This window comes from Mobula birostris, chromosome 25, assembly GCF_030028105.1.
Source record: "Mobula birostris isolate sMobBir1 chromosome 25, sMobBir1.hap1, whole genome shotgun sequence".
Taxonomy (NCBI): domain Eukaryota; kingdom Metazoa; phylum Chordata; class Chondrichthyes; order Myliobatiformes; family Myliobatidae; genus Mobula; species Mobula birostris.
In genome coordinates this window covers 25,239,161-25,264,497 of record NC_092394.1, presented here as the reverse complement: position 1 = coordinate 25,264,497, position 25,337 = coordinate 25,239,161, and the positions used below count along the sequence as shown (strand labels likewise).

General features: G+C 42.2%; 1 protein-coding gene across 2 annotated transcripts in view; it reads left to right on the top strand.

Moving 5' to 3' along the window:
- LOC140187619 (adenine phosphoribosyltransferase) overlaps window positions 1-24,408 on the top strand; it is a 32,360-nt gene extending 7,952 nt beyond the window's left edge. Inside the window, exons 1-6 of one of the 2 annotated variants that reach the window (XM_072243133.1) lie at window positions 3,680-3,905; window positions 5,774-5,897; window positions 8,718-8,811; window positions 15,089-15,235; window positions 20,378-20,473; window positions 24,235-24,408. In XM_072243133.1, coding sequence (XP_072099234.1) covers window positions 5,775-5,897; window positions 8,718-8,811; window positions 15,089-15,235; window positions 20,378-20,473; window positions 24,235-24,386 — 612 coding nt within the window. In that variant the 5' untranslated portion in view covers window positions 3,680-3,905; window position 5,774 and the 3' untranslated portion in view covers window positions 24,387-24,408. Of the gene's footprint in view, window positions 1-3,679; window positions 3,906-5,773; window positions 5,898-8,717; window positions 8,812-15,088; window positions 15,236-20,377; window positions 20,474-24,234 lie in introns of those variants that run through there. The other variant, XM_072243132.1, reaches the window with a different exon arrangement.
- The last annotated feature ends 929 nt before the right edge of the window (window positions 24,409-25,337 follow it).

Genomic DNA, 25,337 nt, shown 5'->3' with positions numbered 1-25,337 from the left:
ATACTTACTGTAATTCAAGCTGATTTTCTATTATTATGTATTGCATTGTATTGTTGCTGCAAAGACAACAAGTTGCACGACATATGTCGGTGATATTAAACCTGATTCTGATTCTGAGTATCTATGTGGTTGGAAATAACAATGGATAGGTTTTCTAGTGGTGATAACAGCCATTCTGTCACATCTCAATATTATTAATCATAAATCATAGAGCAGTTTTTGTACCTATACAGGTGGTTAAGTGCAGACATAGAAAAGTGCTTCTGATTTGCTCTGCATTGCATCAATATTTGTGGTGAAGCGCACAAAGTTGGGTCCCTTCTGTATATTTTTCTCTGGTTCTTGTTTTGCACAGTCTTTTCCTTTCTATTCTTGAATAATTTAAGTATAATTTATGTTCTATATGCTGTACGAAGCTACATGCCAGTGATGCTGCATCAACGTTGTCATTACATCCATTTATTTGTGCATTTAGTAGTAAACTTGGTGACTTGATTTTCTTTCTATTCATTTATTACACACAAAAACACGAACATTTGGAACATCAGACACGGAAGTCTGCTCTGTGTGCTAAGGCAAGGATTCTTTATCTGTTGGGTTAAAAATGTATAGCACTGCTTGTCATTCTCACAGGTCTCAGGTCTCTGTAGAGCAGGAGCTCCTGTCCTGGGGTCTACAGACCCCTCGGTTAATGGTACTGGTCCATGGCATAAAAAAGGGTTGGGAACCCCTGCTCTAGAGGATATTATGCTAAAAAGTCTTTAATCACCATAGGCATCCATGCAACAGGCCAGCAGTGTATAGTCAGCCTGGATGTCCCCCATGCTTCCCATAATTGATCATATTAGCCTTGAATGTACTTAGAGTGGGTATCCACAACCCTTTGGAGTAGAAAATTCCAAGGATTTGCACTCCTCTATAGGTGAGAGAATTCCTTCATATCATAGTCCTAAATGTATTGAGATAATGCCCCCTACTTGTAGCCAAGGGAAATAGCCATTCAACATCCTAAAGATGAGCTTTATTTGTCACATGTGCAGTAAATCGAAACATACACTGAAATGTGTCATTTGTATCAAATCAATTCAGCGATGATTGTGCTGGGCAGCCTGTAAGTGTCAACATACGATGCCCACAATTCACCACCCCTAACCTAAATGTCTTTGCAATGTGGGAGGAATCCGACTCACCTGGAGGAGACCCACACGATCATGGCAAGAATGTACAAACTCCTTACAGATAGCGGAGGGAATTGAAAGCCAATCTTACAGCTGGGGCTGTAGCAGCATTATGCTAACTGCTATGCTTCCGTGCATCCTTTAATAGGTTCCTTTTTCTTCTACGCTCCTTAAGACTGAGGCACTCTCTCTCCACTCAATCCTATCTCATAGAACAAAGCCTCTCAACCCAAGAAACAATTTAACAAGCCGATGTTGCACGGGCCCTAAGGAACACATGGTTATAATTTGACATCTTCCACCTCATAGTGTTTGCCTCTGCTCTACGTGCTTGAGGTTTGTCATTGGTTTCTGGATGAGAGTATTGGCTTTCTGGTTGTACTTCCTTCATCACTGAGTTCAGTGGAACTTTCAAATGTCAGTGTAATGATTGAAGAGCGCTGATCACTTGGGCCTGACCGTGAAAATCAGGGCCATGTTTTCAGTGAATTTTGTAATGAGATCCCTATTTATAAAGTAAACCAGGTGAAGCTGACAAATGCTATCTCTCATGTCTATCAGCCCAGAAAGAAAATTTCAATCCTACATCGTCACTGACAGCAGAACCACTTTCCATTACGCTGGACAACAAAGATTTTGTTTCTTGAATACTTTTGGGTGTATCTTATTGATTTTGGGCTGCAGATCATGAAAATCGCCATGAAATTTCCCTATCACACACCACTCTTTGAAATTGCCCATATTTGTTATTTCAATTCATAAAACAAATCAGAATAATTGATGCCAAGATTAAAGAAGGCATTTTTGTTGGTCCACAAATCAACAGGTCACCGAAAACAGGCAATTTGAAGAACTTTAATCAAATGGAAGCCATTCAAGGGTGTTGTTGAAAAAGTTTCTTGGCAATTACAGAGCACCAAACTACGTGCAGCTGGCTGACAACATGCTTCAAGCATAAGACCATAAAAACATAAGACATAGGAGCAGAATTAGGCCATTCAGTCCATCAAGTCCACACCACCATTTCATCATGGTTGATCCTGGATCCCACTCAATCCCATACGCCTGCCCTCTCACCATATCTGTTGATGCCCCGACCAATCAGGACTCTATCAACTTCTGCTTTAAATATACACATGGACTTGGCCTCCACAAAACTATTAAGTGCAGCAAGTCACTAAAGTTTCATTTTCTGCATTCCCATTTACACATCTTCCCTGCAAATCCTGGCGCTGTCAATGATGAGCGTGGTGAAAAGCTTCACCAGGACATGGCAGTCATGGAGAAATGGTATCAGAGCAACTGGAATCCATCAATGCTGGCTGATTACTGTTGGACACTAGAGCGAGAAGCCTCAGACAATGAGTACAAATTAAAATCATCAAAAACATATTTTTAGCTTAGTTGAACTATTGCAAAGCATCAGCACCATTATGCAATGAAACACATTATATTCAATAAAAGTTAATTTCTTATTTCTCCAAATTCCTACATGGTACAAGTTGGCTGAAATTACATTTGTATTCAGCTTCAAACAGAGTATCATAAACAAATAAAAATTCTGAGGAAGCAAAACTTCTAAAAAAAATTGTTGGCCAGTATTATCAAAGCAATTCAGTCAAATACATGAACGTCTCAAATCTTGTTTTTTTCCTTTTTGCGCAGATTTTTTTTGTGACTTGTGGTTATTTGTTATGCCTGCACTGTGCTGCTGTCACAAAACCATAAACTTCGGTGACAATAGATACGATTTTGATTCTAATATAACATTAAGCAATCAATACATATAACAATGTTATTGAGGAAGATTATAAATTGATCAAGTTTCCAGTTTCTCAGCATCAGGTAGAGTTGACAGAGCAGATATCTCTCAGTTCCAGTGACCTGGAGTCAGTCCCAAAACCTGATGCTGTCTGAGTGGAGTTTACATTCTCTCTCTAACTGAGTGAGTGTCCTCGCACATCCTAAGGATGTCCAGGTTGATCAGTGAATTAACTGCTGTAAATGTCCCTGTCCCTGGTGAACCTGAAGAGGATTGATAGGAGATTATATATTACAAGGAAAATTATTTGAGGAATGGGATTGGTCTGAAAACTGGCATAGACTTCATTGGCCAAAATAGCCTCCTATGTCATAAGAAAGTAGGGCCTGTGTCTCAAATCTCTGCTAACAACACAGTATGCTGCGCAATGCAAATTATTCGCATTGCAATGCTGTAAGTTTAGACTTGAGAAAACTGATCACAAGCTGAAATTGTTTGAAATATTACAAAATCTAGATTAATTATTGAAACCTCAATCTCTGTACTCTGTCCAGCTTGATATTAAGAAGCAGCAGAAAATTGAATTTAGAATTATTTACATTAATATTTCTAATATCCAGGACAGTCTTGGTTAACTTCAAGGTCTATTTTAGATTTCATGGGTGGAGCAAATCTATTTTTGCAGCTGACCCTAAGATTTACTAACTACTTGTGCAAGCATTATCACAGCAGCTCCAAAGCACAGGAGTCAAACCAACCAAGTAATTGATCCATTTCTTTAATCAAAATTGGAGTCAAGACTTTTCCTGCCCTCAGTTTTAGCATTCAAGTGTAGTTAATATTAAAGTTGCAGAAATGGATTTCACTGAACGGAAATGATATTTTCCAAGAATTTGAAGAGGAATCAAGACAGAAGGTTGAAACACGAGGAGCAGCTCCCAAGGAGGAGAAGGAGGAAGGACTGGGTATGTCTGGGACAATTATCACATGTGCAGACATCAAAGACAGAACCCCACTGACAATAGATTGAGATTTCACTTGTTAATTGCGGGAGGACTCAAAACTAAAGCAACTTTCTATTTTTGTGTGCATTCAGTGCTGATTGAAACGTAGTTGACTTCAGATTTTACTTTGATCTAAATGCGGGTAAATAGTCTTGTCTGGGAAAGAGTGTGTTGTAGAATATAAGAGCAACAATTAAGAAATTCAGTTTTCTCATCATTTTCCATTTAAAGTTAGATTATTAGAAGTAGTTAAGGTGGAGGTAGGCAATAACTTTTTGGGGGATTATAGGAACATAGGGCATTGGGAACTAGCACAGAAAAGGAAGAAGTCTGTGTGGATCCGCTATCATCATATTAAATTGCAGCGCAGACTCGAGGGGAGAGGTGGCCAACTCCTGCTTCTGCTTTCGTGTGTCTTGTGTGCTAAATCTGAAAGGCTGCACAGACTCATGAACCAGTATAGACATTGCACTTTTTATTTCATCTTTTGCAGATACTAGCATGGTATTTATACAAAATATTGAATAAATACCAATGTCCCATTTATTTTTGGCTACAGAAACAATGGCTTAAAAAGACCCAGGGCACAGGAGAGAAATATGGGTTTGTTGGGGTGTGGGCCTGGGTTTGTGGGATGTGTGGAGGTTAATGTTAGGGATAGGGGTAGGGTTGGGGTTTGGCAGTGAGAGGCTGTGGTAGACTTGGCTGGGCAAAGGGAGTGGGGCCTGCTGGAGAGAAAGACTGGAGTTCTGCGGGGAGAAGGAGAGGGGCCTGGCGGAGAAAGGGAGAGGGGCCTGGTGGGGAGAGAGAGTGGGGCCTTGCTGAGAAGGTTTTCGCTTGTACTGCTTGGGGACAGCTCTTCTGGAGCATTATATGATGTACATCTACCTACAGGATAGGGTGGGCTACCCCTAGAGTTGGTCTGCTTGGGGGGGGGGGTGGTTATGTAGTGGGGGATGGTTATGTAGTGGGGGATGTACAGAGCTGTTCAGGAAGACATAACTTCCCTACTTTGTGTAATTTTCGGTGATCTCTTTTGTGTGTGGGGAACCCCAGTCTGGATTAATTTTATAGGGAACAGTCATATTCTCAATGGTCTAATTTTATAGATCCAATTAGTACTATTAGGCCTAGTTATTTAGCTTCGTTTTAACCATTTGGGGAGTAGGTTTTGTTTTTTGGCCTTGTTCTTAGGCTTTGTTTCAAAGAGGACATAACTTTTTACTTTGTGTAATTTTTGTTGATCTCTTTTGTACCTTGCAAAAAAATCCTACGAAAATTAGTGGATATGGCCCAGTACATCACAGGAAAAGCCCTCCCAACCATTGAACACATCTACATGAAATGGTGTTGCAGGAAAGCAGCATCCATCACTATGGGCCCCACCACCCAGGACATGCTCTCTTCTTGCTGCTGCCATCAAGTCTCACACCACCAGATTTCGGAACAGTTACCACCCATCAACCATCAGCCTCATGAACTAAAGGGAATAGCTTCACGCAACTTCACTTCCCCCATCATTGAAATGGTCACACAACCAATAGACTCACTTTCAAGGACTCTTCCACACATGTCCTTGAGTTTTATTGCTTATTTATTTATTATTTTATTATTTCTTCTTTTTGTATCTCAAGGTTGTATATAGTGACATATTTGTACTTTGATAACAAATTTACTTTGAATTTTTAAGTATAAGTAATATATTTAAGGGGAGGGATGAAGGGAAGGAAAGTTTCTGAAGCTTAAACATCAGTATAGACCTCTTGGATTGATTGGTCTTGTTTCTGTGCTGCATTTCTGATATAATTTTACATTGTTTCTTTCTCTAGCATGAACGTATTGACTACCCCAGCAGAGCGTGCCAAAGGATGGTACTTAGCTTTAATGGCACCCAACATCAAGGGCCCATCATATGCCTGGCTTGATCCTTCCAGACTCTATTGTAACCAACAGGTTAGTTAGCTCAATAACACATGGTCCATAACAACTAAACACTTCTATTGATATGGAATTTCATGACCAATGCAGTACAGTATAAAAGTAATCATAGATCATCAGACATTGACTCTTTTCTAGCAAAGGAAGACAAAGGTTATTGAAATACTCAGGTTAATCTCGTACTTTATTTTGTAACTTTTTTTAGTCATAGTCATACTTTATTGATCCCGAGGGAAATTGGTTTTCGTTACAGTTGCACCATAAATAATTAGATAGTAATAAAGCCATAAATAATTAAATAGTAATATGTAAATTATGCCAGGAAATAAGTCCAGAACCAGCCTATTGGCTCAGAGTGTCTGACCCTCCAAGGGAGAAGTTGTAAAATTTGATGGCCACAGGCAGGAATGACTTCCTATGACGCTCTGTGCTGCATCTTGGAGGAATGAGTCTCTCGCTGAATGAACTCCTGTGCTCAACCAGTCCATTATGTAGTGGATGGGAGACATTGTCCAAGATGGCATGCAACTTGGACAGCATCCTCTTTTCAGACACCACCGTCAGAGACACCAGTTCCATCCCCACAACATCACTGGCCTTTAAGGTAGACTGTTAGTTTATTTTCAGATCTTTACTGTTGTCTAGCTATAATAAATATTGTTTAGATATTGGTCAGCGTGAATCACACAGAGAGAGTAAAAGCTGAGCAGGATCTGCCCATTTTTAACCTGTGCCTCACTGCAGAAACAGTGTGTGAATCCCATCTGGGCAAATTCATCAGGAGCTGGATAATGCCCAGAAAAGACCTGACAAAGTAAATCCAACCTCACATTCTATATAATGTCCTTCTTTTATTTGCCTATCTTGCTAAACTGGACAATTTCACATTATCTATTTACTGGACACATAGACTATCTGTATAGCTTGGTGGCTTCCTTTTTCCTTCTATGGATCTTGGGTGCAGGTTCTTAGTCCCACACTTACAACTGCCCTTGACTGGGCTTATCCTTTAACAGCATAACAGAGGGGCAACACCCATACATTACTGAAGAGTTCCCCACCACTCGTTCTTACTAGTTGGCTGATTGCCAGTGTCCACCCCGAATTCTTTTACACTTTTGTAATTCATGCACATGCACACGCACACACACACACACACACACACACACACACGCACGCGCACGCACACACACTCCTTCTTACTAATTATTGTGAACACCTGCTATTTTCTTCCACTATTTGAGAAGATTGTGAGATTTCTACTGCCATTCCAACAGTTCATTATTGCCGAGTAACAGAGGTGTCCACCCAGTTGGAATGGTGATTAGCTCCCTTTTAGTTTTCCTTTGAAATGAATAAAATCAGGGATATCTCAGAACATAGAACAATACAGCACAGGAACAGGCCCTCTGGCCCACAATGTTGTACCGAATCAAATAAATTATTAATCAAATAGCCAACTAAACTATCCTTTCTTCCTACACAATTTTCATGTCCTTCCATTTTCCTCTCATTCATGTGCCTATCTAAACGTCTCTAAATGTCCCTAATCTTTCACAACCTGAGGCAGCACACTCCAGGCACCCACCATTCTCTGTGAAAAAAACTTACCCCTCACATCTCCTTTGAAATTACCCCCTCTCACCTTAGAAGCATGCTGTCTGGTATTAGACAATACAACCCTGGGAAAAAGATACTATCTGTCTACTCTATATATGCCTCTCATAATCTTACAAACCTCTATCAGATTTCCCCTCAGCTCCACTGCTCCAGACAAAACAACCCAAGTCTGTCCAAACTCACATACTTTTAGACAAAGGCAATTGGTGTCCAACATTAGAGGGACGTGTTTCATCTGAACTTTCCTAGTCAGACTCTCCCACCATGATTTCAGCAGAAGAAAAGAGATCTTAATGTGATTTCTTTGCAGAGTCTATACAGTTCTTCTTCTGATGTTGGTGGTGTTAGGACAGTGTATTCAAGGTGATCCATCTCTTCAACCTTCACTAACATTCTTACTTCTCCTTGATTTGACTGAATAATGGAATTAGCCAAAAGGTGAACCAACTTCTCTTCTTATCTATAAACATGAGATTCCGCAGATGCTGAAAATCTTAAGCAACATGTACAGAGTGCTGGAGGAACTCAGCAAGTCTGGCAGCATCTATACTTAGTTACTTACTGCCTGTTACACAGCTGGCGTTTAGGGCAGCAATGAATGTCTTCCATCTCTGGTGATGTTCAGGGCTTTCATGCCAGCAGCTTCCTCTCGGTTTTCGCTACTGTCAGTCACGCAAGTCCTGGTTGGAGACTCAGGAATACCGCACTCAGATGTAGAAGGATTCTTCATTGCTGCTTCCGTAACAATTTTGTTTTACCAGTCAGGGTTGTTAGCCCTGAGCTGAGCCCCCTGAACCTGAAGGACCAATGGATTACTCTTAGTCGGGCCTCTACATTTGTCCTGTTTGGCATGGAGTCATGGCATAAAGCCTTGACTCCTGACAACATAGCTCTCTGGGTCTTTGAGGCACACTAGCCTCCAAACCACGACAGGGTTGTGGTCCTCTTGGAAGCAGGCAGCAATTGAAGGGCAATAAACAGTTGATATTTCGGGCCGAGACCACTGAATGTTTGTTCTCCTCCACAGGTGCTGACTTGTTGAGTTCCTCCAGCATTTTGTATATCTGTTCCTATCCATCTACACAGCCACTGTGTTGGGAGATTATCATCTTAGTATTCCTGTAAAAAAACAATATAAATATGATATTAACATAATTAATATTTGTTTCATGTTATGGATGGTGATTTAAGTGTTGTTTTTTCTTCTTTTTAAAGGCCTTTAAGGACTGCGTTGAAGACTTGATCCAACCATTCCAAAATGACACAATAGACCTCGTAGCTGGAATAGATGCCATGGGTTTTGTCTTAGGTATGTCCATAATCTGATCAATTGGTTCTGTATAGGTTTCCGTAAGTGATAACGTCGCCACAGTATATAATTCAGTACGTTTCTTGCCAACGTTAAACTAGCAGCACTGACACCAGATCAGTTGCCAAGGTAATTGATTAATTAAGGCTCAGCTTCACAAGTTTTTGTAGCTTTGAAGCAACAAAGAACTCCCAGGGTGTCGTTGATTGACAACAAGTTGCTTAGCTGAGGCATTGTTTGCACTCAATGATGAACAGTCCTACTGGATTCTGTTATTTTTCCCTCACAGTTTTAAAGGTGGAATTATTTCGGTGTCCCAGTGAGTGACAGCTTGGAAGCACAAATTCACACTGTGATAGGTAGATGCAGCAAAACAGTAACAAAATGTTTATGCCAGCTGGCTGTGAAACAGCTTCACTCAAGACAAAAAGACAGGCAAGGTGATTATTTCTAGTTATTCACAGAGAACATATGAAACATACCTTATCAGTAGTTCTGATGGAAGGTTATCAACTGGAAATGTAAACTCTGCTGCTGGTATTGCCTAACCTGCATGGCTACCTCCAGCAATTTTTTTTCTTTTCGATTTCTAGCATTATTGGATTTTCTTGTTTGTTTGAAACCTATATTCTGTTCATTGATAACGGTATTGTCAATCACTTACATTCAGACTGCAGTCATACAAACAGCCTGACCAGGGAAGCCTGCAGTGTCTCTTTCCTAAAAGATATAGCTGAATTAACTAATTTAAACAAAAATCCAGCAGTTTTCATCCAGCTCTAAGAAGGGGCCCTTGGCCTGAAGCATCCAATGTTCTCTCTCCCTTTCTCTTTTAAATTGCTGGGAGCTTCTAGCATGAAGATTTTAGGTCAAAGCTTGTCTCTTTCATGTGCCAAGACCACAGATGAGCAGATTGACTGAACTTGATAACGTGGGTTTGGAATCCAGGACCATTGAGCCTGCCCCAGCTGCTCCGAGCTTCGTGATTGCATGCTCCACGACCTTTACTCCGCTACGTGCTGAACTGAGGCTGCGGCTGTGGCCCTGCTCTGGCAGCCCTGGGCTTCGTATCTGAGGACTCACTTTCAATCTGAGTGCTATTTGCTTCCATTTATTGTGTTTTTTTTCCCTCCCTCTGCACATTAGGTGTTTGTTGTTTTTTTTATAATGGGAACCTTTCTGTTTCTTTGTTTTGTGGCTGCCAGTAAGGAGAAGAATCTCAAGGTTGTATAATGTACACGAGGGGTGTTTGATAAGTTCGTAGCCTAGGGTAGAAGGAGTCAATTTTAGAAAACCTAGCACATTTATTTTTCAACATAGTCCCCTCCTACATTTACACACTTAGTCCAGCGGTCATGGAGCATATGGATCTTGGACCTCCAAAAAGTGTCCATAGATGGATGATTAATAAGTTTGTGGCCTATGGTAGAAGGAGATGAGTTATACAGCTCTCGTTACATGCACAAGCAGTAACTCTGAGTGATTATGCAGAAAGTTTGGAGTTAATAACTCATTTCCTTCTACCTTAGGCCACAACCTTATCAATCACCCCTGATGCATTATTAACTGATGAGTTATTAACTTCGAACGTTCTGCATAATCACTCAAAGAGTTGAACCGCGTGTGCATGTAACGAGAGCCGTATAACTCATTTCCTTCTACTTTAGGCTACGAACTTATCAATCAGCCCTGCTGTGGACACTTACTGGAGGTCCAAGATCTGCATGCCCCATGACCGCTGGACTAAGTGTGTACATGTAGGAGGGGACTATGTTGAAAAATAAATGTGCTAGGTTTTCTAAAATTGACTCCTTCTACTTTAGATCACGAACTTATCAATCACCCCTTCGTATATACTTTGATAATAAATGTACTTTGAACTTTAAAATTCATTTTTTATACCATATTAAGTCAACAATTTACATTGAAAAGCAATTTTAGCATTAAAAAATTCCAGAATTTTTTGCTGGAGAGGTACTAGGTTATATTTTACAGTGAGCCACAAAGGAGACATCAGGAGAGGCAATCTAATGCTTTGTTTAAAAGGCAGATTTTAAACAGTAAGAGGTATGCTAGTAAACTTTGGACAGTTAGAGCTCGCTCTAGTCAGTGAGCCCACAGAAAACCTTTGGTCAGGATCACAACTTCTTTAGTTTCCATAAAGGTGTGGATGGGAGGTCTTCAAACTCCGTGCTCAAGTATCCAGAGAATGAATTATATTCTCACATTATCTGCTTATAAGACTTATGTCTCATTTAAGTATCTGTTCATCACTGTCTGGTTAAAAATAAATGAACAGTTGTACCATCCATTTCCCTTAGCAAAGATAAGAATAGACTCTTTAGCACTTTTGTGTTGAGTGTGGGCAGTGTGCCAAATAGACTCGTTCTGCACTATTGGTCTCTGTCCTTTCATTCCACTAAACCTCCCATTCATCAATGTTATTATTAATATAAGGTTAAATTAAGTGCTGTGGCCGCCAGGAAAAAATGTTTTTGGAAGGATAGAGCAAGTACAGTACTCGTTTAAGCAGACTTTGTCCTTATTCCAGTGGCTTAATCCCAATTTCATTTCTACCCTTTGAAAGAAGTTGGATTTAAGGATTGTAATAAACTGGTATAATTAAATTTGCACATTTGCTTGCTGGAGGTATATTAAAATTCCTTATCGATTTGGTTTCTTAGCTCAACCTTCTTGGCTGAAATTTTTATGAGGAGTGATTGATAAGTTCGTGGCCTAAGATAGAAGGAGTCAATTTTAGAAAACCTAGCACATTTATTTTTCGGCATAGTCCCCTCCCACATTTACACACTTAGTCCAGCGGTCGTGGAGCATACGGATCTTGGACCTCCGGAAGGTATCCACAGCAGTGGTGATTGATAACTTCGTGGCCTAAGGTAGAAGGAGATGAGTTATACAGCTCTTGTTACATGCACATGCAGTTCAACTCTTTGAGTGATTATGCAGAAAGTTTGGAGTTAAAATCTCATCTCCTTCTACCTTCAACAGTGCACAATACCATAACTTGATGAAGAAGTCCATGAGCACGTTAAAGTCCAAAGTTTCTCAAATGTCCCAAATCTCACGCAGACAGGAGAAGGAAGTAAAACTCTCCCTGCCATGCCGACCACAATCCGACTCTGAGTCATCTGAAAACTTCGAGCTCTGATCAGCTCTCTGACACCGAGTACTGAGCGCCATCTCTGTCTGAACGATTCGACCTCCTTCTCAGTCGCCAAAAGCAGGCACGGCTGGGGATTTTGAGACCTACCCTCCGAAAGATTCCCGACCACACAGTAACGACAGCAGCGAACGGGCGTTTCAGAAATTTCTCCAGATGTTCCTCTGTGCTTTCATGTCCATTCTCCATCAAATCAGAATTGTCCACGGCCCCTATTTAACAGATACGATATCATTTTTCACCGGAGGGCTGCGCATGAATACTGATCTTTTCATATTTCTGTTGATTAATTTCATCAGTAATTCATTGGAAATTTATTTATTTTATTTAGAGATACAGTGTGGAATAGGCCTTCCAGCTCTACACACACCCCAGCAACCCCTGACAACCACAATTTAACACAACAATTTACAATGAGCAATTAACCTACCTGGTATGCTTTTGGACTCCAGGAGGAAACTGGAGGACCTGGAAAAAAATATACATTCCACGCGGAGGATGTACAGACTCCTTACAGGGGATGCCAGGATTGAACTCCGAGCTACGATGCCCCGAGCTGTAATAGTGCAGAGCTAACCACTACGCTAAATTCTCTTCAGTCATTTATGAGCTAGAAGACAATTCAATTTTAGACCATGTTTCTAGAGTGCTTTAGGGAATTTGATCTGAAGCACATTGTAAAGGAAATTCTTTCTGACCTGCAGGAAGGTATTTAGCAGTTTCCATCACTGGCACTGAAAAATTCTGGACATGAAAATGTGAATCCAAGACGCTCAGAACCATTGGGCTGATTCAGTGATTCAATAGCTCAATCTGGTGTTGAATAGTGTAAAATGATGCCTTCATTATCACTGTTTGCTATCCTTATTCCCACCGCCGAGGCCCAATTATTCTCAGCCAGCAACACTCGGCAGGCTACCAGGCTCCCAAAACAAATACACTCATCTTAGCTCTCTTGTGGGAGGAGATCATGAGCTAGAGAGAGAAAAAAATCAAGGATGGGTTCAAACTCTCCTTGAAGAAGTACAAGATCCTTACTAGTCCTGGTAGAGTCTCTGGCTGACGACTGCTCAAAGTAGAGAATAAGTAATTGGGATGGTGTTAAGCATCTCATGGCAATGCAGTTTGAGCAATCAGATGCCCTTTGTAGGTAAAGGAAGGGGTGTCCAATCACATAGACTACCCTCTTGCTTCATTAGTCACCACTAGCCTCTTCCCTGAAGAGGAGACGATAAGCTGCCCATGTCTGAGAGAAAGGGAGTTTAGTGAGTCTAACCGCTCAGGATGAAGCAACTGGCCCAGTGACACCACTGGAAGGATCAGTGGTGGCTCCACTGGCAATCCCAGAACCCCAGAGAACTTCAGTGGAAGCACATCATACTCAATTCTGAGGGAATTCCTGAGGAGGAGAGTGGGAAAACTCCATGTCATTGTGTTTCAGCAGCATCCTGACCCCACCTCAGGTGCCTTGTAGGAAAAAACTAACAGTTTGTTTCAGAGTGTGATAATGGTAATCTCCTTTTGAATGTTCAACAATAAATCTTGGTCATCTGGAAAATAACCTAGATTTGCAGAAACAATGCAAAGCAAATACAATTTTTCGTTGAGGAAACTATGGAACTACCTTGAATACAAATTGCAGTTTGACTAGAATACAAACTCTTTATTCAAGCCCAGTTGTCATAATATACCTAAAAATAAGTCATGCCAAATATTGTTCTGCTGAAAAATCTTGGGATGTCTCACCATATCAAAGGTGAGCTGTGAATACAAACATTTGTGGAGAAAGCAAAGATGGGGCTGATGCCAGGGTACTGGCAGAAGGGAGACACTAACTGAGGTGTCAGGCGTAACATTTCTAAATTTACATTTAGAGAATAGGTACAAGGTCCAGCTACACACATAAAAGTTACTGGTGAACGCAGCAGGCCAGGCAGCATCTCTAGGAAGAGGTACAGTCGATGTTTCGGGCCGAGACCCTTCGTCAGGGCTAACTGAAAGAAGAGCTAGTAAGAGATTTGAAAGTGGGAGGGGAGGGGGAGATCCGAAATGATAGGAGAAGACAGGAGGGGGAGGGATGGAACCAAGAGCTGGAAAGTCGATTGGCAAAAGGGACATGAGAGGATCATGGGACGGGAGGCCTGGGGAGAAAGAAGGGGGAGGGGGAAGCCCAGAGGATGGGCAAGGAGTATAGTGAGAGGGACAGAGGGAGAAAAAGAGAGAGAGAAAAGAAAATATATAATAATAATAAATAAATAACCGATGGAGTACGAAGGGAAGGTGGGGCCTTAACGGAAGTTAGAGAAGTCAATGTTCATGCCATCAGGTTGGAGGCTACCCAGACGGAATATAAGGTGTTGTTCCTCCAACCTGAGTGTGGCTTCATCTTGACAGTAGAGGAGGCCGTGGATAGACATATCAGAATGGGAATGGGACGTGGAATTAAAATGTGTGGCCACTGGGAGGTCCTGCTTTCTCTAGCGTACAGAGCGTAGGTGTTCAGTGAAACGATCTCCCAGCCTGTGTCGGGTCTCGCCAATATATAGAAGGCCACATCGGGAGCACTGGACGCAGTATATCACCCCAGCCGACTCACAGGTGAAGTGTCGCCTCACCTGGAAGGACTGTCTGGGGCCCTGAATGGTGGTGAGGGAGGAAGTGTAAGGGCATGTGTAGCACTTGTTCCGCTTACGAGGGTAAGTGCCGGGAGAGAGATCGATGGGAAGGGATGGGGGGAATGAATGGACAAGGGAGTCGCGTAGGGAGCAATCCCTGCGGAAAGCCGGGGGGGGGTGGGGGAAGAGAAGGATGTGCTTAGTGGTGGGATCCCATTGGAGGTGGCGGAAGTTACGGAGAATTATATGTTGGACCCGGAGGCTGGTGGGGTGGTAGGTGAGGACCAGGGGAACCCTATTCCTAGTGGGGTGGCAGGAGGATGGAGTGAGAGCAGATGTGTTGTGTGTGAAATGGGAGAGATGCGTTTGAGAGCAGAGTTCTATTTTCAGGGGGCTTCAAGCATTCAGCTGAGGCGAAGTATAAACTAAAGATGTGAATTCAGCAAATACCACTAAGACTCAAATCTATTGTACATTTCAGGAGCAGCCATAGCAAACCGCCTTGGAAAAGGATTCTTAACAGTCCGGAAAGAAGGTCACCTCTGTGTGGAAACTAAAAGAATGGCCTACTCTGACTATACAGGTCGACAGAAAGTGATGGAGATGCGCAGTGATGTTGTAAGAGCAGGTTGGCATTTGGAAAGGTGTATTTCAAAAGATTCTTGGGATGTGAATGTCCTTGATTAGTATTCATACCCGTTTTGGGTGTCTTTGTGTTGGGCACGTGGCCAAGTGGTTAAGGCATTGGTCTACTTATCTCAAGGTTGCTAGTTCGAGCCTCAGCTGTGGCAGCGTGTTTGTGCTCTTGAGCAAGGCACTTAACCACACATTGCTCTAGTCTGTGCGAGGAGTGGTGCCCCACACAGACTTCCAATCTGCACCTTGTAAGGCATGAAAATGCCTGACGCAGGCCTCTCATGGTCTGAGTCGGCGTTCCCTCCCTCCCTCCCTTCCCTCCCTTCCCTCCTTAACTGAATAGCTGTCTTTCCTTTATAAGTCAACCATTTTAGCATGGAATTGGGAGCCAAAATTCAAAGTTCAAAGTGAATTTATTATCAAAGTACATATATGTGATCTTATACTACCCTGAGATTAATTTTCTTGCGGGCACTCACAGTGAATCAAGAGAATCAATGAAAAAACACATACAACAAAAATTGAGTAACAACCAACGTGCAAAAGACAACAAACTGTGCAAATACAAAAAAGAAAATAAAACAAAATATTAAATCATTATAATAATAAATAATGAATGAATATTGAGAACACGAGTTCTAGAATCCTTGAAAGTGAGGTCCGTAAGTTGTGGAATCAGTTCAGTGTTGGGGTGAGTGAAGTTACCCCCTATGGTTCAAGAGCTTGATATTTGCGGGGTAATAACTTCCTGAACCTGGTGGTGTGGGATCCCATTCATGATGGCAGCAGCGAAAAGAAAGCAGTGTCGGGATGGTGGAGGTCCTTATGGATGCTGTTTTTCTGTGACAGTGCCCCTTGTAGGAGTGCTCAATGGTAGGGAGGGCTTTATCTGAGATGGACTGGGCTGCATTCACTACTTTTAGGAGGTTTGTCCATTCAAGGGCATTGGTGTTTCCATTTCAAGCAGTAATGCAACCACTCAGTACTCTCCACCACGCTTCTATAGAAGTTTGTTAAAGTTTTTGATGACATGCCGAATCTTCGCAAACTTCTAAGAAAGTAGAGGAACTGCTGTGCCTTCTTTGCAATTAGTACTTATGTTCTGGACCCAGGACAGGTCCTTTGAAGTGATAAAACTGAGGAATTTAAAGTTGCTGACCCTCTCTGCCTATGATTCCCTGATGAAAACTGGTTCATGGGCCTCCTGTTTCTTCCTGCTGTAGTCAATAATCAATTCTTTGGTTTTGCTGACATTGAGTGAGAGGTTGTTGTTGGGGCACCATTCAACTGGACTTTCAATCTCCTTCCTATCTGCTGATTTGTCACCAACTTTGATTTAGCCAACAACAGTGTGTGTGGGTGTGTGTGTCCCCTTAACTCCTGGTGGAGTCGTCGGGGCGCCGTCATGACAAGCTTTTCGCACCAATCTTTTTTTTGGTGTGCTCATTGTACGTTGTGTCTTGGGCATCTGAAACCTGGCGGAGCCCATCCCTCTCCAGGTTTTCTTTGACCAGGTTGAGTTGCTAGCTCGACACTCAACCCAGGCACGGATGGAGAGCGTGCAAGGGAGCCGGCCGAATTTGAACTCAGGATCTCTCGCCCCAAAATCCAGCGCTGATGCCACTACGCCACCAGCTGGCAAAACAACAGTGGTGTCATCAGCTAACTTAAATAAGGCATTAGAGCTGTACTTAGCCTCACAGTCATAAGTGTAAAGCATGCAGAGCGAGATCACAACAGCAGGTTTTCTTCCTTGAATGAACTTCTGGATTATTGGAGTTTGCAAGTTTGCTGATGATACAAAGATTGGAGGTGTAGTAGACAGTGAGGAAAGTTTTCAGAGCCTGCAGAGGGCCTTGGACCAGCTGGAAAAATGGGCTGAAAAATGGCAGATGGAGTTTAATACTGACAAGTGTGAGGTATTGCACGTTGGAAGGACAAACCAACGTAGAACATACAGGTTAATGATAAGGCACTGAGGAGTGCAGTGGAACAGAGGGATCTGGGAATACAGATACAAAATTCCCTAAAAGTGTCGTCACAGGTAGATAGGGTCGTAAAGAGAGCTTTTGGTACATTGGCCTTTATTAATCGAAGTATTGAGTATAAGAGCTGGAATGTTATGATGAGGTTGTGTAAGGCATTGGTGAGGCTGAATCTGGAGTATTGTGTTCAGTTTTGGTCACCAAATTACAGGAAGGATATAAATAAGGTTGAAAGAGTGCAGAGAAGGTTTACAAGGATGTTGCCGGGACTTGAGAAACTCAGTTACAGAGAAAGGTTGAATAGGTTAGGACTTTGTTCCCTGGAGCGTAGAAGAATGAGGGGAGATTTGATAGAGGTATATAAAATTATGATGGGTATAGATAGAGTGAATGCAAGCAGGCTTTTTCCACTGAGGCAAGGGGAGAAAAAAACCAGAGGACATGGGTTAAAGGTGAGGGGGGAAAAGTTTAAAGGGAACATTAGGGGGGGCTTCTTCACACAGAGAGTGGTGGGAGTATGGAATGAGCTGCCAGACGAGGTGGTAAATGCGGGTTCTTTTTTAACATTTAAGAATAAATTGGACAGATACATGGATGGGAGGTGTATGGAGGGATATGGTCCGTGTGCAGGTCAGTGGGACTAGGCAGAAAATGGTTCGGCACAGCCAAGAAGGGCCAAAGGGCCTGTTTCTGTGCTGTAGTTTCTATGGTTCTATGGTTCTATGGTTATTGGTCCTGGGATAACTATTACACTGCTATAGATAGCACTACGGTCCAGTCTGGTTACAAACACAACAGAGAAGTTTGCTGCTAACTTAAACCTTTCTTTTTTATGTTCTGGATTAATTGGAGCCAAAATGAAGAAATGGAGCACAGTCAAGTGTAATTTCTGCAAACTGCAGATGCCACATATCTTAAATAAAACCAAAAAATGCTATTTTATTTCAGATTTCTACCCTGTGCATTTTTATTGTTTGCCAATTACCAGTAACTTCAATGCCACTTTTCTTCCATAATTCCAACTTTAAGCTCTGCTCCTCGATGAGAGATTTCTGCCGTCCCCTTCACCTCTTCACTCTCCATTGTTTCAATTTCCCTCTTTGTGAACAAAACGCAGATTCACAGCCACACCTCTTGTTGAATAATCATTCTGCAGAGAAACAGGCCCATGTCAATGCCATCCACCAAGTATTGACTCTGTCTACACATCTTGCTGCCTTGGGAAAGCGGCCAATGTACCAAAGACCCCACCTGCCCCAGTAATTTTCTTTCCCCTCCTCACCAATGGAGGAAAAGATACAGAAGCTTGAGAGAATATCACACCAGGTTCAAGGACAGCTTCTATCCCACTGTTATCAGACTCTTGAATGGATGTCTCAAATGCTGCAAGATGAACTCTTGTTCTCCCAATCTACCTTGTTGTGGCTCTTGCACTATTTGTCTACATGCACTGCACCTTTTCTGTAACTCAACACCCCATTCTGCATTCTGTTTTATTCTTTTTACCACCTCGGCGTCATTACATATGCACTATCTGTATGGATGGCGCACGTACACAACGGTTTAACTGCAACTTCAAAGTTCAAAGCACATTTATTATCAAATTATGTACTTTATATACAACCTTGAGATTCGTCTTCTTACAGGCAGTCACAAAACAAAGAAACCCAATAGAACCCATTAAAATAAGGAAGACCATCAAACACCCAATGTGCAGAGAAAAAACAAATCACGCAAACAATAAAAGTAAGTAAATAACATTCACAGCTGAATGTGATCCCACAGCCACATAGCCAGTCACAGCCGATCCAGGAGCCTGTTAGTCGCAGGCCACAGCCTCAGCACAGAGGCAAGTAAACTGAGCAGCGGGTTGAACACTGGCTCATCCCTCGTCCCCGGCCACGATTCCCTGACCTTTTCAATCTGGCCCACTGCTTAAATCGATTGAACCTCAGTCATTCCTCACTCTCAGACAGGTGGGGAAAACAGCAGGTCGTTCCTCGCTTTTGGGCCCAGGCCGTGCCTCCTTGCTTTGGCCCGTTCATGCCACGCCGCAACCGTCCTGCACTTCTGAGACTTGAGTTCACACTGCAAACGTGCCAGGTCGCACAGACAGTTCAAAAGCTCAGCTCCATAGGGGAAGTTACAAGCTATTGATTGCAGTGATCATTTTCAAGAAAAAGTGTAAATAATAAAGTAATTAATGGTTGTGTTTGTTGCCTGCAAGTTGTCGCTGTGTTTCACCAGCACTATCTTGGTACATGGGACAATATTAAACCAATTCCACGTGTAATAGCAACAGCTTACATCTCTCCTTCAAACTGTACTGTTGGCATATGAAGCAATTATATGGTGGCAGGCGTAAAGTGATAGTTCTGGCAAAGGCTTATATAATATGAAAAAAAGGGACCAAAAGTTCTCCTAAAAGGAATGGCCCGCTATTATAATTGTCTGCTTTAATAACAGTGATCTCTGAGCGTCAATATTGTTTCAATGTTTGCTCTTCAACATGGAACTTACTGAGCACGATAAAACTCTGGGAATTCTACTTTCCACAGGCATTCCGAAGATTTGGGGTTTGATGGATTAATTCAGTAATTGTGCCTGGCGTGTGGTAGAAATCTGGGAGTTTTTGATGGAAATGTGGAGAAAATAAAATGGGGGTTACTGTAGGATTAGGATTAGTGCAAATGGACTTTTATTTTATTTTATTTAGAGATACAGCGTGGAACAAGCCCTTTGGCCCGACAAGCCATGCAAGCCACCTATTTAACACTAGCCTAATCACAGGACAATTTATAATGACCAATTAACCTACTAACCGATACATCTTTGGACTGTGGGAGAAAACCAGAGCACCGGGAGGAAGCCCACGAGGTCATGAGGAGAACGTACAAACTCCTTACAGATATTGCAGAACTGAATTCCGAAGTCTGACATCCCAAGCTGTAATAATGTCGCGCTAACCACTACGCTACCGTGGTGCCCAATTCTTAATAGTGGGTCAATGGGCCTGTTTCCAAACTATCCTGACTCATCACTGAACACAGTTTCTTTGCAGAATGGCTATTCATCTCAATAGTACCTTATAAATAGGCAAGGAAAGGGAGACCTTTCTAGAAAAATACTTCTGAAATTTATTATTTCAGGTTTGCGAATCCTGTTGGTGGACCAGTGGGTTGAGACCGGAGGGACGATGGAGGCTGCAATAACACTCATTGAACAGGAAGGTGGAATTATAGCAGGTAAAAAGAAAACAGCTGATAAATCAGTGTTGTACACTGTACACCTTTTATCATTCTGATATTTAAATAGAATAGCACCATGTGTGGTAAAATGATATGAACCGTGAGCCTTAAAGGATATCTGTAACAGGACATTAACGATATTCATGCATGTAGATCAGGGGTTCCCAAACTTCTTTATGCCATGGACCCCTACCATTAACCAAGGGGTCTGTGAACCCCAGGTTGGGAACCCCTGGTGTAGGTGTTGTATAGGTGGCTAATTATGTCTGATACAGGCGAGGCTCTACAAGTCTTCCAGCCTTTCAAATATCACTCCACTCTTTAAGAAAGGAGGAAGGCAGCAGAAAGGAAATTATAGACCAGTTAGCCTGACCTCAGTGATTGGGAAGATGTTGGAGCCGATTGTTAAGGACGAAGTAATTGAGTACTTGCTGACACAGGACAAGATAAGGACAAAGTCAGCATGGTTTCCTTAATTCTTTGAGGAGATTACAAGTAGTATAGTTAAAGGGGATGCAGTGGATGTTGTATATTTGGACTTTCAGAAGGCCTTTGACAAGGTGCCATACACAAGGCTGCTTTCCAAGTTAAGAGCTCATGATATTACAGGAAAGTTACTGGCATGTTTAGAGCATTGGCTGATTGGTAGGAGTCAGTGAGTGGGAATAAAAGGATCCTTTTCTGGTTGGCTGCCAGTGACTAGTGGTGTTCTGCAGGGGATAGTGTTGCGAGCTTTTTTTAAATTCTGTATTTAAATAATTTAGATGATGGAATAGATGGCTTTGTTGCCAAGTTTTCAGATGATACGAAGATTGGTGGAGGAGCAGGTAGTGTTGAGAGAACAGGTAGGCTGCAGAAGGACTTAGATAGATTAGGAGAATGAGCAAGAGAGTGGCAAATGAAATACAATGTTGGAAAATGCACGGTCATGTACTTTGGTAGTAGAAATAAATATGCAGACTATTTTCTAAATGAGGATAAAATCAAAAAATTTGAGATGCAAAGGAACTTGGGAGTCCTTGTACAGAACACCCTAAAAAGTTAGCTTGCAGGTTGAGTCAGTGGTGAGGAAGGCAAATGCCATGTTAGTATTCATTTCAAGAGTTCTAGAATACGGGAGCGGGGATGTGATGCTGAGACTTTATAAGGCACTGGTGAGGCCTCACCTTCAGTATTGTGAACAGTTTTGGGCTCCTCGTCTAAGAAAAGATGTACTGGCATTGGAGAGGGTTCAGAGGAGATTAACAAGAATGATTCCAGAAATGGAAGGGTTATCATACGAGGAACGTTTGATAGCTCTGTCTCTGTGCTCGTTGGAATTCACAAGGAGGAGGGGGGATCTCATTGAAACCTTTTGAATGTTGAAAGGCCTAGACAGGGTAGATGTGGAAAGGATGTTTCCTATGATGAGAGAGTCCAGGACAAAAGGGCACAGCCTCAGGATAGAGGGGCATCCATTTAAAACAGAGATGTGGAGAAATTTCTTTAGCCAGAGGGTGGTGAATTTGTGAAAATTGTGGAGGCCAGGTCATTGGGTGTATTTAAGGCAGAGCTTGATAGGTTCCTGATTGGACACAGCATCAAAAGTTAAAGGGAGAAGGCCAGGAAGTGGGGCTGAGGAGGGGAAAAAAGGATCAGCCATGATTGAATGGCGGAACAGACTCGGTGGGCCAAATAGCCTAATTCTGCTCCTATGTCTTGTGGTCTTTCCAATTATTATATTTCACTCAAAGCCTCCTCCAGTCTATTTTATGCACCATGCACTTCATTTGTCAATTTAATATAATGAATGAACAGAATATGACTCTTGCAATTGCACCCATGCCAGTGCAGATTCCATTACTTCACAGGAGCACTCTTGGGAGTAAAAGTACAGTCAACAGGTATCTAACAAATGGCCTGAGGCAGAGCCTGCCTGAATCCTAACATTAAGGTTAATGGTCTTCTTGCAACTGCTCCACTTTGGTCCTCCCATGCCATGACAGCCCCTGTCCCTGCTCCTGCCACTTTGGTTATGAGAAGCAGCAAACTATGCCAAATGTGCACCACAATTCTTGGTTAGTTTTGTGGTCGCTTACGGTCACTGCTTAGATTATGAAGACACGCAGTCCTCTTTTATTGTCATTTAGTAATGCATGCATTAAGAAATGATACAATATTTCCTCCGATGTGATATCACAAAACACAGGAACGACCAAGACTGAAAAAACTGACAAAACCACATAATTATAACATATAGTTACAACAGTGCAACAATACCATAACTTGATGAAGTCCGTGAGCACAGTAAAAGTTCAAAGTCTCTCAAATGTCCCACATCTCACGCAGATGGGAGAAGGAAGAAAAACTGTCCCTGCCATGCCGACCACAATCCGACTCTGAGTCATCCGAAAACTTCGAGCTCTGATCAGCTCTCCAACACCGAGTACTGAGCGCCATCTCTGTCCGAATGATTCAACCTCAATCTCGGTCGCCAACAGCAGGCAAAGCCGGGGATTTTGAGGCCTACCCTCTGAATGATTCCTGACCACGCAGTAACGATAGCAGCAAACGAGCGTTTCAGAAATTTCTCCAGATGTTCCTCTGTGCTTTCACGTCCATTCTCCATCAAATCAGAATTGTCCACGGCCCCTATTTAACAGATACGACATCATTTTTCACCGGAGGGCTGCGCACACGCGGTGCGCTGCTCTCTCTCCTTCCACCATTATCTTAGGGTATGGGAGACTATGGAGTGACGATGGAAAGAAGGGTAAGAGAGACAAAGGAAATATTACAAGGAGGGAAAGGAGAACCTAAATCTCTTTAATCTAAAGACTCAACTCCCTTACACACCCTTGAGTCATGAAAATCATAGATTCTTTATCATTAGTCCAAATGAAGGGCCTCAACCTGAAACAATGATTGTCCATTTCCCTCCACAGATGCTGCTTGACCCAAAGTGCCTCCAACAGTTTGTGTTTTGCTCCAGATTCCAGAATCTGCAGTGTCTTGTGTTTCTGTAATCACAGAATCATAATCCAAAGAAATAGGCCCTTTGGGCCAGCTTCACTTTTGCCAACTGTGATGTCTATTTGCCTTTGCTCTTAGCAAACATAAGATCTGTTCCCCTAAAACTTCCATCCAAATCACTGATAAAAATGCTGTCAAGTAATATTCCAAGCATAGGTCGCTACATTAGCAACTGACCTCAGGCAGACTGCGGGCCCAACTAGAGGTAATGTCCCTTAGTGTGCAAAACGGAGGCAGGCTTTCTCTGGGGTAAAATTGGTTCAAAAGTTGCATAAGTGTTAGTGGATCTAAAACAAGCCCTAGATGCATATGCGATGTTCCAAGCCCTGAGCTAAGCAGGGCAGAGAGGCACTATTGATTGATAGGCGAGCTAGCTTGGCTCATTAGCTCCCTCTTGTCAATTTGCACTAAATAGGACATTGCTTTGGAAGAAGAATGGACATGATGCAACACATGGGTTGCTATTTGGAGCCCCATCTGCACGGTGAAGAAGTGAGCACATAACAACAAAATAAGCCAAAAGGGCTGCAATAATGAGGAATTAGAGTATATCCATTTGGCCATTGAAACATTCCAGCTTTGCTCAACATAAATGGAAAAAGTAAAACCCCACAGCTTTTTTCAGAAATACTGGAAGTTGATATGAAGTGACAGAGTCTTGCATCTTCCTTACACCAACCAGCAGGTTTCAGTCATCCTGCCTTTCTGTTCTATCTCTTTGAAGATGTTCTTTGTTGCCTTCACAGGTATTGCTGCAATTTGCATTGAAGACACAGAGGGAGGAAGAAAAATTAAAGAGAAATACAAATATTCAACTTGCGTCCCTGAGCTCCTGCAGCCGCAATTTAACAGTAAATACCTAGAGAGCTTTAAAGCCTTTGAAACTAAATGTAATTAAAAAAAGTGAAGCATAACATGAATCACGAAGTCTCTCTTATTGATCTTTGTCACAAATAATGCTCAGGAAAAGAAGTTCAAATGCACATATGAAATGAGATAAAGAGTTCATTCTTACTTGGGCTGGTGCTGGAGAGCTTTATACATTCACCTTTCTGTTGAAAGGTTTTTTTTTGTTAATCTTTTACGTCATTTATTGACCTACATTCAATCTTGGCTGATATTGTTCATCTCTATAATTATCTCCTCGACCATCTCCACCTTTTGTTCAGCTCCATTTGATTGCCTTCCTTCCAGAACTTCCTCCCAGTTTTCTTCGTGGCAGCATCACATCAACCTGATCATCTCCCCAGGCTTCCTCAGATCTTCTGATGATCTAATACCACCTCTTCCCATCACACTACCGCCCTTCCCCCAAACTCCTGGTGTCACCTACTTATTATCTCCCACCCAGCCACCTCAATCCACACTTCAATTTTAAAGCAACACCCATTCCGCACAATTCATTCATTAATTATGTGCCATGTCATGGCATAGGCGATCATGGTCTTTCCATGATCGTTCTTGGCAAATTTTTCTACAGAAGTGGTTTGCCATGGTCTTTTTCTGGGCAGTGTCTTTACAAGATGGGTGAACCCAGCCATTATCAACACTCTTCAGAGATTGTCTGCCTGGTGTCAGAGGTTGACAACCAGTACTTGTGATATGCACCAGCTGCTCAAACGACCATCCACCACCTGCTCCCATGGCTTCACGTGACACTGATTGTGGAGTTAAGTAAGTGCTACACCTTGCCCAAAGATGACCTGCAGGGTAGCAGAGGGAAGGAGTGGCTTACACACCCTTAGCTATAGACTTATCTCCATCCCGCCACTCATAATACAGGGCTTATTTTATCATATACAGTTGCTTGGTCTTTATGCATGACAAATTATTGGAATGTGTCCTTATC